At 48.9% G+C, this 12,816-nt stretch overlaps 7 protein-coding genes across 7 annotated transcripts; 6 read left to right on the top strand and 1 right to left on the bottom strand.

The window, feature by feature from the left end:
* Nucleotides 1-411: 411 nt before the first annotated feature.
* On the bottom strand, nucleotides 412-720 carry F5891DRAFT_915393 (uncharacterized protein; the record flags this gene model as incomplete). The annotated part of the gene is made up of 1 exon (XM_041373695.1): nucleotides 412-720. A coding segment is annotated over one exon (309 nt), but the record flags the coding sequence as incomplete, so codon positions are not given.
* Nucleotides 721-4,305: 3,585 nt separating this feature from the next.
* Nucleotides 4,306-7,132, top strand: F5891DRAFT_964570 (uncharacterized protein; the record flags this gene model as incomplete). The annotated part of the gene is made up of 7 exons (XM_041376106.1): nucleotides 4,306-4,638; nucleotides 4,699-4,900; nucleotides 4,955-5,183; nucleotides 5,236-5,365; nucleotides 5,416-5,591; nucleotides 5,642-6,171; nucleotides 6,492-7,132. The coding sequence occupies 7 exons, from the start codon at nucleotides 4,306-4,308 to the stop codon at nucleotides 7,130-7,132; spliced, it is 2,241 nt and encodes a 746-aa protein (XP_041217890.1).
* An 86-nt stretch (nucleotides 7,133-7,218) lies between these two features.
* Nucleotides 7,219-7,401, top strand: F5891DRAFT_931077 (uncharacterized protein; the record flags this gene model as incomplete). Its single annotated transcript, XM_041373958.1, has 1 exon — nucleotides 7,219-7,401. A coding segment is annotated over one exon (183 nt), but the record flags the coding sequence as incomplete, so codon positions are not given.
* A 57-nt stretch (nucleotides 7,402-7,458) lies between these two features.
* F5891DRAFT_889116 (uncharacterized protein) lies at nucleotides 7,459-7,623 on the top strand (the record flags this gene model as incomplete). The annotated part of the gene is made up of 1 exon (XM_041373257.1): nucleotides 7,459-7,623. A coding segment is annotated over one exon (165 nt), but the record flags the coding sequence as incomplete, so codon positions are not given.
* Nucleotides 7,624-7,977: 354 nt separating this feature from the next.
* Nucleotides 7,978-8,434, top strand: F5891DRAFT_928634 (uncharacterized protein; the record flags this gene model as incomplete). The annotated part of the gene is made up of 2 exons (XM_041373919.1): nucleotides 7,978-8,221; nucleotides 8,271-8,434. Coding segments are annotated over 2 exons (408 nt in total), but the record flags the coding sequence as incomplete, so codon positions are not given.
* A 598-nt stretch (nucleotides 8,435-9,032) lies between these two features.
* On the top strand, nucleotides 9,033-9,197 carry F5891DRAFT_964597 (uncharacterized protein; the record flags this gene model as incomplete). Its single annotated transcript, XM_041376107.1, has 1 exon — nucleotides 9,033-9,197. A coding segment is annotated over one exon (165 nt), but the record flags the coding sequence as incomplete, so codon positions are not given.
* A 2,678-nt stretch (nucleotides 9,198-11,875) lies between these two features.
* Nucleotides 11,876-12,362, top strand: F5891DRAFT_1197906 (uncharacterized protein; the record flags this gene model as incomplete). The annotated part of the gene is made up of 3 exons (XM_041368559.1): nucleotides 11,876-12,008; nucleotides 12,065-12,202; nucleotides 12,253-12,362. 3 exons carry the CDS (start codon nucleotides 11,876-11,878, stop codon nucleotides 12,360-12,362), a joined length of 381 nt encoding a protein of 126 aa, XP_041217895.1.
* Between the last annotated feature and the right edge of the window lie 454 nt (nucleotides 12,363-12,816).

The raw sequence follows: 12,816 nt of genomic DNA on the forward strand, positions 1-12,816 counted from the left end.
CTCCTCTTGAATTTTACTTTTCTACCTTTATTTTCGCTTTTTGAGCAATTATTTTCAATTATTCCTACAATACAAGCAGTGCAAGTCGTGCAAGTAGTGTAAATTGTAGCAACTTATTTCACTTATTTCACTTATTGTGCACTTGTTCAAGACAAAAATAACCGTATATCATTGCATTTGTATATTAAGCGAGACAAAAAGGAGAGAAAGCAATATGAAAGTACTGGTAAGTAGCGAAAACGAGACATTTAACATGCGCGCGGCGGGCAACAGTGAACAAACAAGCAGGGAACAGCGATGATGAATGACGAGAGGAAGGGGCAGTACAACTCTATAAAACAGAAAGTAGCACCGAAATCCGTCAGTTGGGACACTAGAAAGTGACAGAAAAGGACAGTACCAGGTATCAAAGATGAGTGCGCGCTCATCCTCAGAATCTTCTTCCACAGTGGGGGGCGCACCACGCCTCCTCGCAGCGATCTCCTTCGTGCGGCCCCAGACGTCCTGGAGGATCGACTCGTCGAGGCGATTGATGGACTTCATATAGCCCCTGGTTGCCGCACCAAAGTTGGTGTCGGAAAAGGCCTTTCGAGAGTTGCTGATCTTGCCTGAGGCTTTGTTCATACTGTGGGGGACTTTGACAGCATTGCCTTTACTGTTGACCTCCAGTTCACTGATGAGCGTCTTGTCACGGCCGATAATCTTGAGGGCGCGTTCCATCTGATAAATACGTCAGTCACGATATGATGAGGGGGTAAATGTACATGCCGCCGCAGTGGCGAGGCTAAGAGCGCCCTTCGCATGCGTGACCTTCCTGTGGCTCTCAATGGCGCCCCAGGTAGCACACCTGTGCTGTACGAGGACTTGAACAAGGAGTTCCGACTGAAAGGGTTTCTTGAATTGTCCGTCCTCCGTGATGCTACCATATAAGAACCCTAGTTTGAAAAGTAAGTTGTTTGCGAAATCTTCGCGGTCTTGGTCGGTCTGGACATCATCCTGTAATGACATGAAGTGTGTGAGTGCGGTGACAGCGGTAGTGCCCATGCCATTGCGCCATTCTGATAGCCGCTGGGTGGCCTAAGAAGAAACAAGAACGATCAGATACGAATTGCATCAAAGATCACTTACTAATGCCATGACAGGCCCATCAGTAGTCACCTTGTGCGGTATGTCCTTGTACACCGCGTCCCAGGTGTCCTGCACAGTAGTGCAGAGAACTGCCTCCAACTTGGGAAGAGCCCAAGCCCAGACCTCATCTTGATCTCCGATCGCAAAAATGAGAGTGGGGATGAATACTGCACTTCATCTAGCCACTGCCCGAGCACCTCCAGGAAGGTTCTTGATCCTGTAAGCAGAACGGGGGAGAATCTCCACCTCGACAGAGTTCGACACGGCGCCAGAAGTAGCACTCGAGATACTGGAAAGACTGCGAGTATGTGTGACGGAAGACTTTGTCCGCTTAGCCGCAGGAGCTTTGTGCTTGACGCCAACATTAGTCTACATGATTCGTAGTTAGTATGATTTGAATATTAATAACCGAAGCTTACTACCGCAGATGTGACCCGCAAGGACACTGGTTCAGATTCGGTCTTGACCACCACAGGTTTGCTGTGCCCCACAAATTCAACATCGGATGAAGGTGTATCTTCCTCGATGACGAAGTCATCATCGACCATGAAGTTGTCCCCAATCTGGTCGTCCTCGATCACGTCGTCCTCGATCACGTCGTCCTCGAGCAAGTCGTCCTCAGGCAGGGCATCCTCAATCGCGTCATCATCGGTCAGGCCATCCTCCATATCTGCGAGTTTGCGCTTGACACTCGTCGCCAGAATGGTAGAGTGGGATGTTGAAGTTCGAGCGAGAGCTGCAGCTCGACGGATATCAGCATCGTAATATCCTCGGGGGACCTGTGTAGAAGGAGGAGGCTCGAGATCAGATTCCATGTCAGTGTCGGATCCATAGTTAACGAGGGAAGCTACTACTGGGGGGGTCGCCTCAACATTCATTTCATCGTCGGAAACGTCAGGCTGAATTGCGTTGATCTGTCGAGGAGTCAAATTGGCATTGCGATGGGATTGATTTGTTCGTACTGAAGTATCAGGGACCTTAGAATAAATCTTGACGCCCTGGTGATGCGGTTAATACATAAGAAAGAACTAGATAATTAAACTCACCTGAGCAGCTATTGGTTTGGACATACGGGCAAGGGCTTGAGAGCGCTCAACTGATTCAGCCAGATCATCGTCTGCAAACAGGGTCGTAAAACGATCTGCCACGTTGTCAGCCCCAGCATCGGCGATAGTATTGATGGGCGTGAGTGGGGCACCACCGCTACTGATAGTACTCCCCATGGTAAGTTTGGAAGAGGGAGCAGTACTGGAGAAGTCGGAAGGCATCGTAGATGGTCTTTTCCTCAATGCGTTGGAGGATGGCTTAGAACCAACACTGGCAGCGGGAACTTCCGTCCTCCAACCCGGGATACGCTGGACAGCAAAACCAAATTTTTGAGGACCTGATGTAGTGCTATCATCATCATGCACCATTAAATTGAAGAAGAAAAGAGCCGTTTCAGTGAGATGGTGCAACATAGTTGAGAAGCAAACGTCTTACACATCAGCAGACTTCTTATCGTCATCACGTGCCATCGTTGATTCATCGATAAGACCCGCTGCTTCGATTGCATCTCTTACTGGCGTCTTCACTGGTAACACTTTCCTCTTCTCCTTCTTCTTGCGTGACCCCGGCACTCGCACCTCTTCCTCTGCATCACTCCCAGGATGGTCGACGTTAGCACCGGCTGCTAATTTACCTCTAGCCCCACCACCCTTGCCATTAGCGCTAACGGCCTTATCTTCGGCCATAGTCAAGTTGGAGGTCTCCATGACTTTTACAGCCTTTTTTACGGGGCGTGGGCGTGGGCGGGGACGAGTAGGCTTTGGCGCATCAACACGTGCGGCTGCTTGGTCTGTCTCCATTTTTTTCTGAAATACAGCAATGCGGTTATGTCCTTCATGAACAGCCATTTCACTTGCCCTCTTTTCCTCCTCTACACGCTGATCGTCAGCGGCCTTTTGAGCTTTGGTACGTCTCTTTGTGTGGCCTTCGCCCCCGGTCAGGATATATCCTGGGTGCTGAGTTGCATTTTTAGCTCGAGTCGCCACACGCCTCGGAACCGCGCTGGCAAGCTGAGACATGGTATTGATGGAAGGTTTGGGAGGCTGGAGAACGAGAATACCCAACCAGTGGTGGCGGACGACAAGGTAAGTTTCGTCACAATTCTTCAAAAATTGTAGCCTAAGCTGACTCTGAATTCATACATATGACCCTACTTTGCTCTGACGTACCCACTAATATACTAGCGCGATCTTTTGCAGTCGCCGTTAATATTGGGAGTCTCTACCATTTTTCAGGCACTCCGGATAATATCAGTCCAACGCTTTGCCTGTGAGACATCAATGTCATGGTTCTTTGACACCTTTCCGACGAGGAGATAGTCTACTAACACTCCCCGCACCGTTAGTACTAGTTTTTGTTTGTTGGCGCAGTGAGACTGAGGTATACCACCGCTTTTCCAGTGTAGAAAGCTTTTTCGGTACAGTTTGCTCGTGTCCGAGCCCCAAATCTGGCCTCCATTATCAAATTTGTCACATTGGTACTGGTGATTATGGACGGTTGCACCCCAAACCTTGAATCTAACGGTTAGCCTTCAGAACCTTCGTCAACATCCAGCATAGCACACATGCCTCCCCGTCGTGCTCACCACCTGCTTCAGCTTCCATGCCCAGTTCCAGGATGTTCACGCTGGTTTCGAAACCAGTCAGGTCTTACACAACACAGGCGCTCGCTTCACCCAACTTTACCTGTTTCAGCACCGTCCCCTCAGGATCATCCCCGGCCATCTTGTTCACCCTCCCGCCCTCGAGATTTCTCACTGCCCCCTCCGGATTTTTCACCTCCACCCCGGCCATCATCTCCCATACTTCCTGATCCAATTCAAGAGGATGTACACAATGATGCAGAATTTACTGACGCGAGCGAGCGTTGCTATCGCACATACCATTCAACATTAAATGGTAAGTTTCATTCAAGTTTGAGTACTCCGTTTTTGACTCAAATGTACGCTTAGGACGACCATGCGCGGCTGATGGGACATTTCTGCCATATGGCACCCCTCCGACTCCTGTGCCATTGAAGGCTCCTGATGATTGGAGCCCATATCGCACTAGGATCGAGTTTGAGGCGGCAGAGTTCGCATTCAAAAAATGTCATATGTCGGCAAGAAATTTGGATTTCTTGTGTGACCTAATGGCCGCGACTCTCGCAAAACACCACAACACCCCTCCATTTGCTGATCACAAAGATCTGCACAATGTCATAGATGCGACGCAGCTTGGTGACGTCCCTTGGCAGTGTTTCTCTGCTCAATATACAGGAGAACGACCTGAGGTTGCCCCACCGTGGATGGACAATGAATTCGAGGTCTGGTATAGGGACCCCCGCGCAATGGCGCACAATATCATCGCTAACCCTGACTACAAGGACGAAATCGACTATGTACCATATCGTGAATACGATGCATCGGACGCCACACGCCGATGGAAAGATTTCATGTCCGGAGACTGGGCATGGAAACAAGCAGTACGTCTTCCATCTCTTTCTGATATCGCTCGTAAATAGTATAGCTAATATTTCATCAAGGACACCATATCACAAGATCCAGAAACACACGGATCCGCTTTGGTCCCAATTATTCTCGGTAGTGACAAAACTACTGTCTCTGTGGGCACTGGTAATAACGAATACTATCCCCTCTACGCCTCGATCGGTAATGTACGCAACAACGTGCGACGCGCGCACCGTGATGCTCTTGTCATCATTGGTTTCCTCGCCATACCCAAAAGTACGTATATTCATATTTTAAATTTCGTTTTCCGTCATCTGATCTGCATTTCAGCTGACAGGAGTCATTCTAAAGATGACGCATTTCGGATATTTCGCCGCCAGCTATTCCACAGTTCGCTATCCGTGATTCTCTCCAGCCTCAGACCTGTTATGACCACGTATGAGGTCGTGCGCTGTGGAGATGGTCATTTCCGGCGCGTTATATATAGTCTAGGACCCTACATAGCGGATTACGAGGAACAACTCGTGCTATCCTGTGTTGTCAAACATTGGTGCCCGAAGTGAGTATTGGCACTTGCAGTCAGTATCCATTCACACTAACAATTTGTGTAGATGCATTGCAGTTCGCACAAACCTTGATGGTGGTGGCATCTACCGCACCCGCGAGTTTACTGATTTCTTGATCAACGAGCTACACGCAGATGTATTGTGGGATGAATTTGGTCTTATTGGTGATCTCGTCGTGAGTGGAACAAGCCGCTCTTCAATACCAGACTAATCTATTTTGTGTAGCCATTCACTAATGACTTCCCCCGAGCTGACATTCATGAGTTGCTGTCGTTTGACCTTCTCCACCAGCTCATTAAAGGGGCCTTCAAAGACCATCTCGTTGATTGGGTATCAAAGTACCTCAAGGCCGTACACGGGACCAAACGATCAGAGGAGATCATGAGCGACATAGATCGCAGGTATGTCAACTTATTCATTTACTCAACAATTTTATTTAACAATAAGCCAGAGTTGCTGCTGTAGCATCATTTGCTGGTCTACGACGTTTTCCTCAAGGCCGCGATTTTAAACAATGGACGGGCGATGATTCCAAAGCGCTCATGAAGGTATTTCTTCCGGCTATCGAAGGTCACGTACCTCAAGACATGGTGCGTGCGTTTCGCGCATTGTTAGAATTCTGCTATCTTGTCCGGCGCAACATCATTACCGAAGATACCTTGATTCAGATTCAAGACGCACTTCGTCGTTTCCATCATTATCGCAAGATATTCGATACCGTCATTCCCACCTTCTCACTCCCCCGTCAGCACTCGATGGCTCATTACGTGGACATGATCAGACTCTTCGGTGCCCCTAACGGACTGTGCTCATCGATCACAGAATCGAAGCACATCAAGGCAGTAAAGGAGCCTTGGCGGTGGTCGAGCAGGCACAATGCTCTTGGTCAGATGCTTGTGACCAATCAGCGCCTTGATAAACTTGCAGCATCGCGCGTGGACTTTGATGCGCGAGGGATGCTCACTGGCACTATTTTGTCGAGTGCTTTAGCTGCTCTTGGTAAGTTTGTTTAAATTTCTTTATCGAATTTCTCGCATATTCAATGGTAATGTACAACGGCAGATGAAAACGAACAAGTTGCCCCCGCTATGGCACCACAACCCCATGCCCCTGACAATGAACCGCAACCAGATGCCCCCGTCATTGAACCGCAACCAGACATGGACGATGGCGAAATTGTTGATGGTCCAACGGTACTTGCTTCTGTAGCACTCGCGAGAACTCCCCGTAAGTAACCTCCTGCAGTGTTTAAACTTGATCCTCACCACTGTATCACACAGAAAGAAAACGGGCACAGACAGTCGCAGCATTAGCACATGAAGTCGCTGTTCCAGATCTACGACGCCTCATTCGGTACTTCCTGTTCTCTCAGCTCAACCCAGATGATGCCCGCAACCCCGAAGATATCCCAGCTGCCGGCTTGCCTCGACATGAAGGCAAGCTTCAGGTCTTCAACTCTGCTGCCGCAACGTTTTATGCTCCCAGTGATCTGAGTGGCATTGGCGGCATGCGACGTGAGCATATCCGTGCATGTCCACTCTGGCGGAACGAGTACCCGCGCAATGATTGTGTGTTCATTAACACTGATTCAGATGCTGAAGGGATGCGAGGACTCGAAGTTGCGAGAGTCATATGCTTCTTTTCTTTCAAGCACGACTGGGAAGTATATCCATGCGCTCTCATACAATGGTTTGAGAAGATTGGTGACTGTCCTGATGAAGATACTGGCATGTGGATGGTCGCTCCAAGTTTTCATGAGGACAGCTCGAGGGACCTTGCTGTCATTCATATCGAGACGGTCTTCCGTGCAGCCCACTTGATACCCATCTACGGTTCTGAGTACATTCCTCCCTCCCTCAAGTTTTATCAGTCTCTTGATACTTTCGGCTCATTCTACGTCAACAAATACGCTGATCACCACGCGTTCGAGATAGCGTCCTGACTGGATGACATAGGTGGGTCCTCAGTTCAATTTTTGGTCCGTTGCTAATATTCAGGTCCTAGGACATTGCATGACGACAATATCCAGTCGCCGTTCCAGAAGGTCTCCCACTGGCTGTAACTCTTGCTCTGGCATTCGCCACCAAGAGGATGACGAAAGAAAACCTCCTGGTGCGCGTCTTGGGCTCCTGCGAGACGATGGCCAACTCTTCCATCATCTGCACCGACAAGACCGGTACTCTCACCCGCAACGTCATATCCGTGGTCGCAAGCCCACACAGGAGCTCTGGTTCGAATACCCTGTGTGACGATTTCAGCATCGATTAATCAATGCTCAACACCGTTCTGAGCCGGCCACTTCTTTCGCTGTTTAATGCGGCCATCGCTGTTAACTCTACTGCGTATGAGGACGAGGAGAAGGAGACTGGGAAGCGTGTGTTTGTGGGAAGCAAGACGGAGACGGCACTTTTGAACTTTGCGAAAGAACTTGGGTGCGTTTCTACGTCAAGGGTGCTAGCGAGATTTTGACAAAGTTGTGCAGCAGCCACGTTGTCGTAGAACAGAATGGGAGCTCTCGCCCCAGTACCGAGTCCAACGATGTCGAGGTGGCAGATATCGATGGCGTCTCGCAAGAGAACATGACGAGGACTATCATTTTCTACGCAAATCAGACTCTGCGGACTATCACCCTGTGCTATAGGGATTTTCCGTCTTGGCCACCACCAGGGATGCAAGGCACTGCGATTGACGATGTAGGTATATTTTCAGTGATATTTCGACATACTCATTTAGTTCTAGGTGCCCTACGACGTCATCGCCTAGAACTTAACATTGATCGGAATCGAGAAGCAGATCTTGATCCGGTCTGTCTACCGGATCACCGTCATCCTATTATTCCACTTCCTTGGCATCACAATTTTGGGCTATGCAGACACGTCGGGGAATGCCACCATTGTCCAGACTCTCGTCTTCAATGCGTTTGTCTTCGCTCAGATATTCAACTTGGTGAACTCACGAAGGCTGGACCGGAAGCTCAACATTTTTGAAGGCATGCTTAACAATTGGTACTTCATGGCCATTACTCTCATCGGTGAGTCGAGTCATGTTATACCTGGACTACCCTCACGGCTGGTTTGCAGAGATCGCTGTTCAAGTGGTCATCGTGTTCATCGGTGGCACCACATTCCAGGTGACACGTATTGCTGGTCGTAAATGGGGCATCTCACTTGCCCTCGGCTTCGTATCCATCCCCTTGGGCACGCTCATCCACCTACTGCCCAACAGACCCTTTGAACGCCTCTTCATCATGATGCGCTTACTCCCCAAACCCGAAGGCGGTCTTCTCAAAGTTCGCCCAGATGTTGAATGGAACTCTGTGATTGAACTTTTGCGTGACAATCTCGCCACGTTCGCTAACCTGCAGGGCGGGCGACTTCACTCGTCTTCATTTGTTGTGAAGAGCCATCAGGCTAGACTGCACGAAGATAAACGTGTTCCTCTGTATGTGTTGATGTTTAGTTTGTGAGATGGAATCCTTAATTTTTTCTAGCCCCTCGTTGATGACTATGATACCGACGCTTATTGCATCTTCCATCGGAGCTGGCTGGGCACCACAATCACGCGGTACACCGTCTGACCCTGCTCGTTATGATCCCTCAAAGTCCTCTGCTGCTCTCTGGGAAGGCAGGCTCCAAATTCATCCCGATACCAAGCCAGATGATGCACTGTATCGCACAAAATGGGGTGATGGCATCATGTGCGTTGTCTCTTGCGGTCGAGTTGTTCTCTATGCTGACGCATAGGTTTGCAGCTTTGATAGTGACTGGTGAATAAGCTTCTGGTTATCGTTTGGAAAGACGTACTGATGATGATGTCTCAGGAATCCCCATGCTGATCTTTAGGCTCAAGATCGTGCTCACCGTATCGGCCAGACAAAGGCTGTCCGAATCCTCCGTTTCATCACAGGGAAGAGTGTCGAAGAAGCTATGTATGCTCGTGCGCGGTACAAGCTCGATATCGACGACAAGGTCATCCAAGCCGGTCGATTCGACAACAAATCAACATAGGAAGAGCAGGAAGAATTCCTGGTAGGTGTTGCAGCAGCTCTCTCACATAACGAATAGCTAAATGAGTGGTATGCAGCGGTCCATCCTCGAAGCAGATCAAGAGGAGGAGAACGAAGAGGCCGGTGACATGAATGACGATGAACTCAATGAGATTTTCCGCACGATGGATCTTCAGCGAGAACGGGATGCGTTGGACGCATGGCGTGCGATCAGCAACAGGGGGAAGCCGTCGTTACCGCTCATGCAGCTTGAAGAGCTGCCTGAATGCTATCAGACGGATGAACTGTTCGAGCCGAAGGAGATTGATGATGCTATCCAGGGCCATGGTCAGCGTCGTCGTAATGTCGTCAATTATAACAATGGTCTTAGCGATGAGCAGTGGGCGATGGTACGTCTAGTAGGATGTCGCGATGCATGCATGCTGATCGGGATGTTAGGCTGTGGAGGACGGTGAAGATTTGCAGGAACTCGTCGATCGTGCCCGTGGCAAGAAAGAACGACGCGCTGCCAACAAGCTTCTCAAGGAAACCGATACGCCTGGTCGTAGTACTCCAGCGTCAGACTTGGGTGTCGAGGTCGAGTTCACAATGGGGCATGCGAAGGTACGTGTTTATTCTATCTACTATACATTGATACAACGCTGACGGTGAATATTTGCGGGTCAAAGTCGCGAAAACGACACTATGAGGACCAGGTAAGTCTTCATTGATTAAGAGACATCCTAGGACTCACTTTAGGCTGGAATCACGAGCGACTCGTTCCGTCTCGATTCCTCTCGCCGATCCACCCCTTCACCCTTTCCCAAAGGCCCTTTGGCACCTCCGCATTCGCCTCTGCCTCCTCTGCTTCCGCCTCAGCCCGAATCGCCTCATTCGCCCTGATCGCAACATCGATCCATTGGCGCTTCCTCCCTCGCACGCTATCAAAAGACTTTGAAGCTGCCATTTACTTAACGAGATCTCGTCAATACGTCATACTTATAAGTACACTTGCACCACTTACTGTAGTTTTGTGCCTTGAAATAAATGTGTGTCCTTTTGATGCTTATCTGCGCATTATCGCGCTTGTTTGTCACGCGCTTTCTTTCGACTAAGACACTCAATCAAATAAATGTAAATAAGTGGTAAATAATATTTATTGACCGGCGGCAAGTCTCGAAAAAGGAAGTCAAGCAATGCGTGAATTTACTGATGCACAGCGACCCGCTCATGCTCACTGTCAGAATCGCAAATTCCCTACTCGAGCTGCAGCTCAGGCCAGAGCCGGGCCACTGCATTCTGAGGCGCGCAGGTGAGTCATGTGGTTGATTCCTGGTTCCTCCCTACCCGCCTCCCCGTGGTCCACGGCTCTAGTGTGACGACTGAGCAGGATGAACATCCCATGGTCTTGGGCCTCACTGCTAGCCCTATGTTCGGTGGCAATCCTACTGCAGCCTTCCGGTATGGTGCTCGGATTGGAGACTACGAATATTATTGACATGCTTCCAGGAAGTTGGAAGCCAACCTCGACTGCGTTATTCATAGTCCTCGAGCCAATAGTGCTGCCGCAGTCCGGTTCCGAACCTCGGTTCGAACCTGAACCTTTCCGAACCGGACGCATGGTCCGGTCCAAGGTTCGGCCAAGACTCAGAACCGAACCTTTCCAGAGGTTCGGGGTTCGGGCTGGTAGTGAATAGGTTCGAACGGGTTCGAACCTCTCAATTTTTGTACGCTTTACACTTTTTTAAAAAGATGTAAGTATTTACTATGTGTCAATATATGCAAATGCATGTGTCTGCAACCCGCGCAGGTTTGAGCCGGGTGAAATTGACGCGGTCCTCTGTCGCGCCTGCCGCAGTCGTGACGCGCTGTGACACAGTACTGCACCGTCACAACATGTTCAAACACTAGGTATCTTATGTCGCTATATGAATTCCAAACACTTTGAACTCTTGCTAATGATTAATATAGGTAAGTACTACTTGGGAATGTTATGAGCCATGCTGATCAAAGTCGTTGCTTATTGTTCGCAGGAAGTGAGTATGTCAAGATTTTCGAGCTCGAACCATTCTGATCCAAATCGTTGGCGGACCAGGCCACCGTTCCTCGTTCGAACAAGAGCCGTGCTGATCCAAGACGTTGGCCACCGGCCAATCGGGATGAGCTCTTGACTCATGTCCACTGTCCGATCTTCCGACACGTGTGCTACGATACACCGCAATACTCTGATCATAACTATACTTCTAAAAATTTATCAGCAGTCAATGCCATTATTGCTACTATGAACATCGGATCCCGAATTCCATGGTCTCAGCTGTGGTTACTGTGGTGCATCTTTTTCTAACTGTTCAAGCACTATCTCACTGTGTTCTACCAGATTTTTTCTTCCCTACTTGATCTGAAGTTGGTTGACTTTGCATCCGCTGAGTTGAAAGCAGCATTTGCGCGAATCGATTTCGATGGGATGAGTAGGGCATTCCTGATAGCACAGGGACTTTGCGTTACACGTTTTGTCTCATTTCCTCATTTTCATATCTTGTGATTTGCGATATTCTAGTATTTAATCACATTATAATCATTTTGTTGTATTCGTGTGGATTTTCATAAATTTTCACCCATCCGTAGAGGGACTTGGAATATTTTAATGTATTTTCAGAAAGTCAGAAAATTTTACAAAATCTTCGCGGGAGGTTTTCCCTGATGAACACGGTTCTTGATCGTTTTGAGGAGTGTTTTCTGCAGGTTGTTGGCGAGCTCGGAGTGAGCGAGGAACTCCTTAAAAGTCTCACAGGTTCTCTCAAAACTGGTCTTAAACATATGCTTGTGACCATCGGTGTGTCACGATCAAACGACCGTTCGTTGACAACCTGATATCAAATGATGATACAGGAGACATCGACGAGCAGCATCCAAATCTCGTACGGGCCCTCTTGCGTATCATGATTAGCATGCTATCTACCAATGGCCCGGAGTCTCTTCTCACGATTCTCCGCACAGTTGGGTTTGGGCCTTCGGGACCAATGAAGGGTACGATTTTGTATAGTTGCAACACATCACAATATTTATAACGTTCTTAGGTGGAATTGCTGCGTGGTTGCAAGGGTGGTCGTCTGGCCCCGCCGTGCCAAATGGCGACTGGTTTGCGATGCTTCAGCACCTTGCCATGATGAGAAGAGCGCAACTGTAGAACTAGTGTGAGGATTCCCTGCCCGTAGTCTAGAGGGCAGAGAACCAATATCACCTTACTAACAACATGGTTTACCTGTCTGATTTCCAAGGCGAGTGCCCGACCACTCACCTGACTGCCACCCACAGCTAACCGACTGTACTTGGCATAGGTTCTGGTAACCTCCTTACCGACTGTCAAGTCTTAACTGGGTCGTGAGTCCACGCTAGTACTACTTAGCCTTGGACTGTCATACTAACGCAAGCATCCAGGGCTTTTACCCTTTACTACCTAGAGTTTCAGTACTCAGCACTACCATCCTTACTGTATATCTTTGCCGACGATCGTTCTTGTTTCAGTTCCCTCGCGCTGAGGTGATTCTTGTAGTACAAATCCTGCTTGACTTGTTCGATCAAAAAATAACTTTACATTCGTCAATTTGTTATCAAGGGATACAATAGATACCAAGTGGTGA

This window comes from Suillus fuscotomentosus, assembly GCF_016647785.1.
Source record: "Suillus fuscotomentosus strain FC203 chromosome Unknown F5891scaffold_135, whole genome shotgun sequence".
Taxonomy (NCBI): Eukaryota; Fungi; Basidiomycota; class Agaricomycetes; order Boletales; family Suillaceae; genus Suillus; species Suillus fuscotomentosus.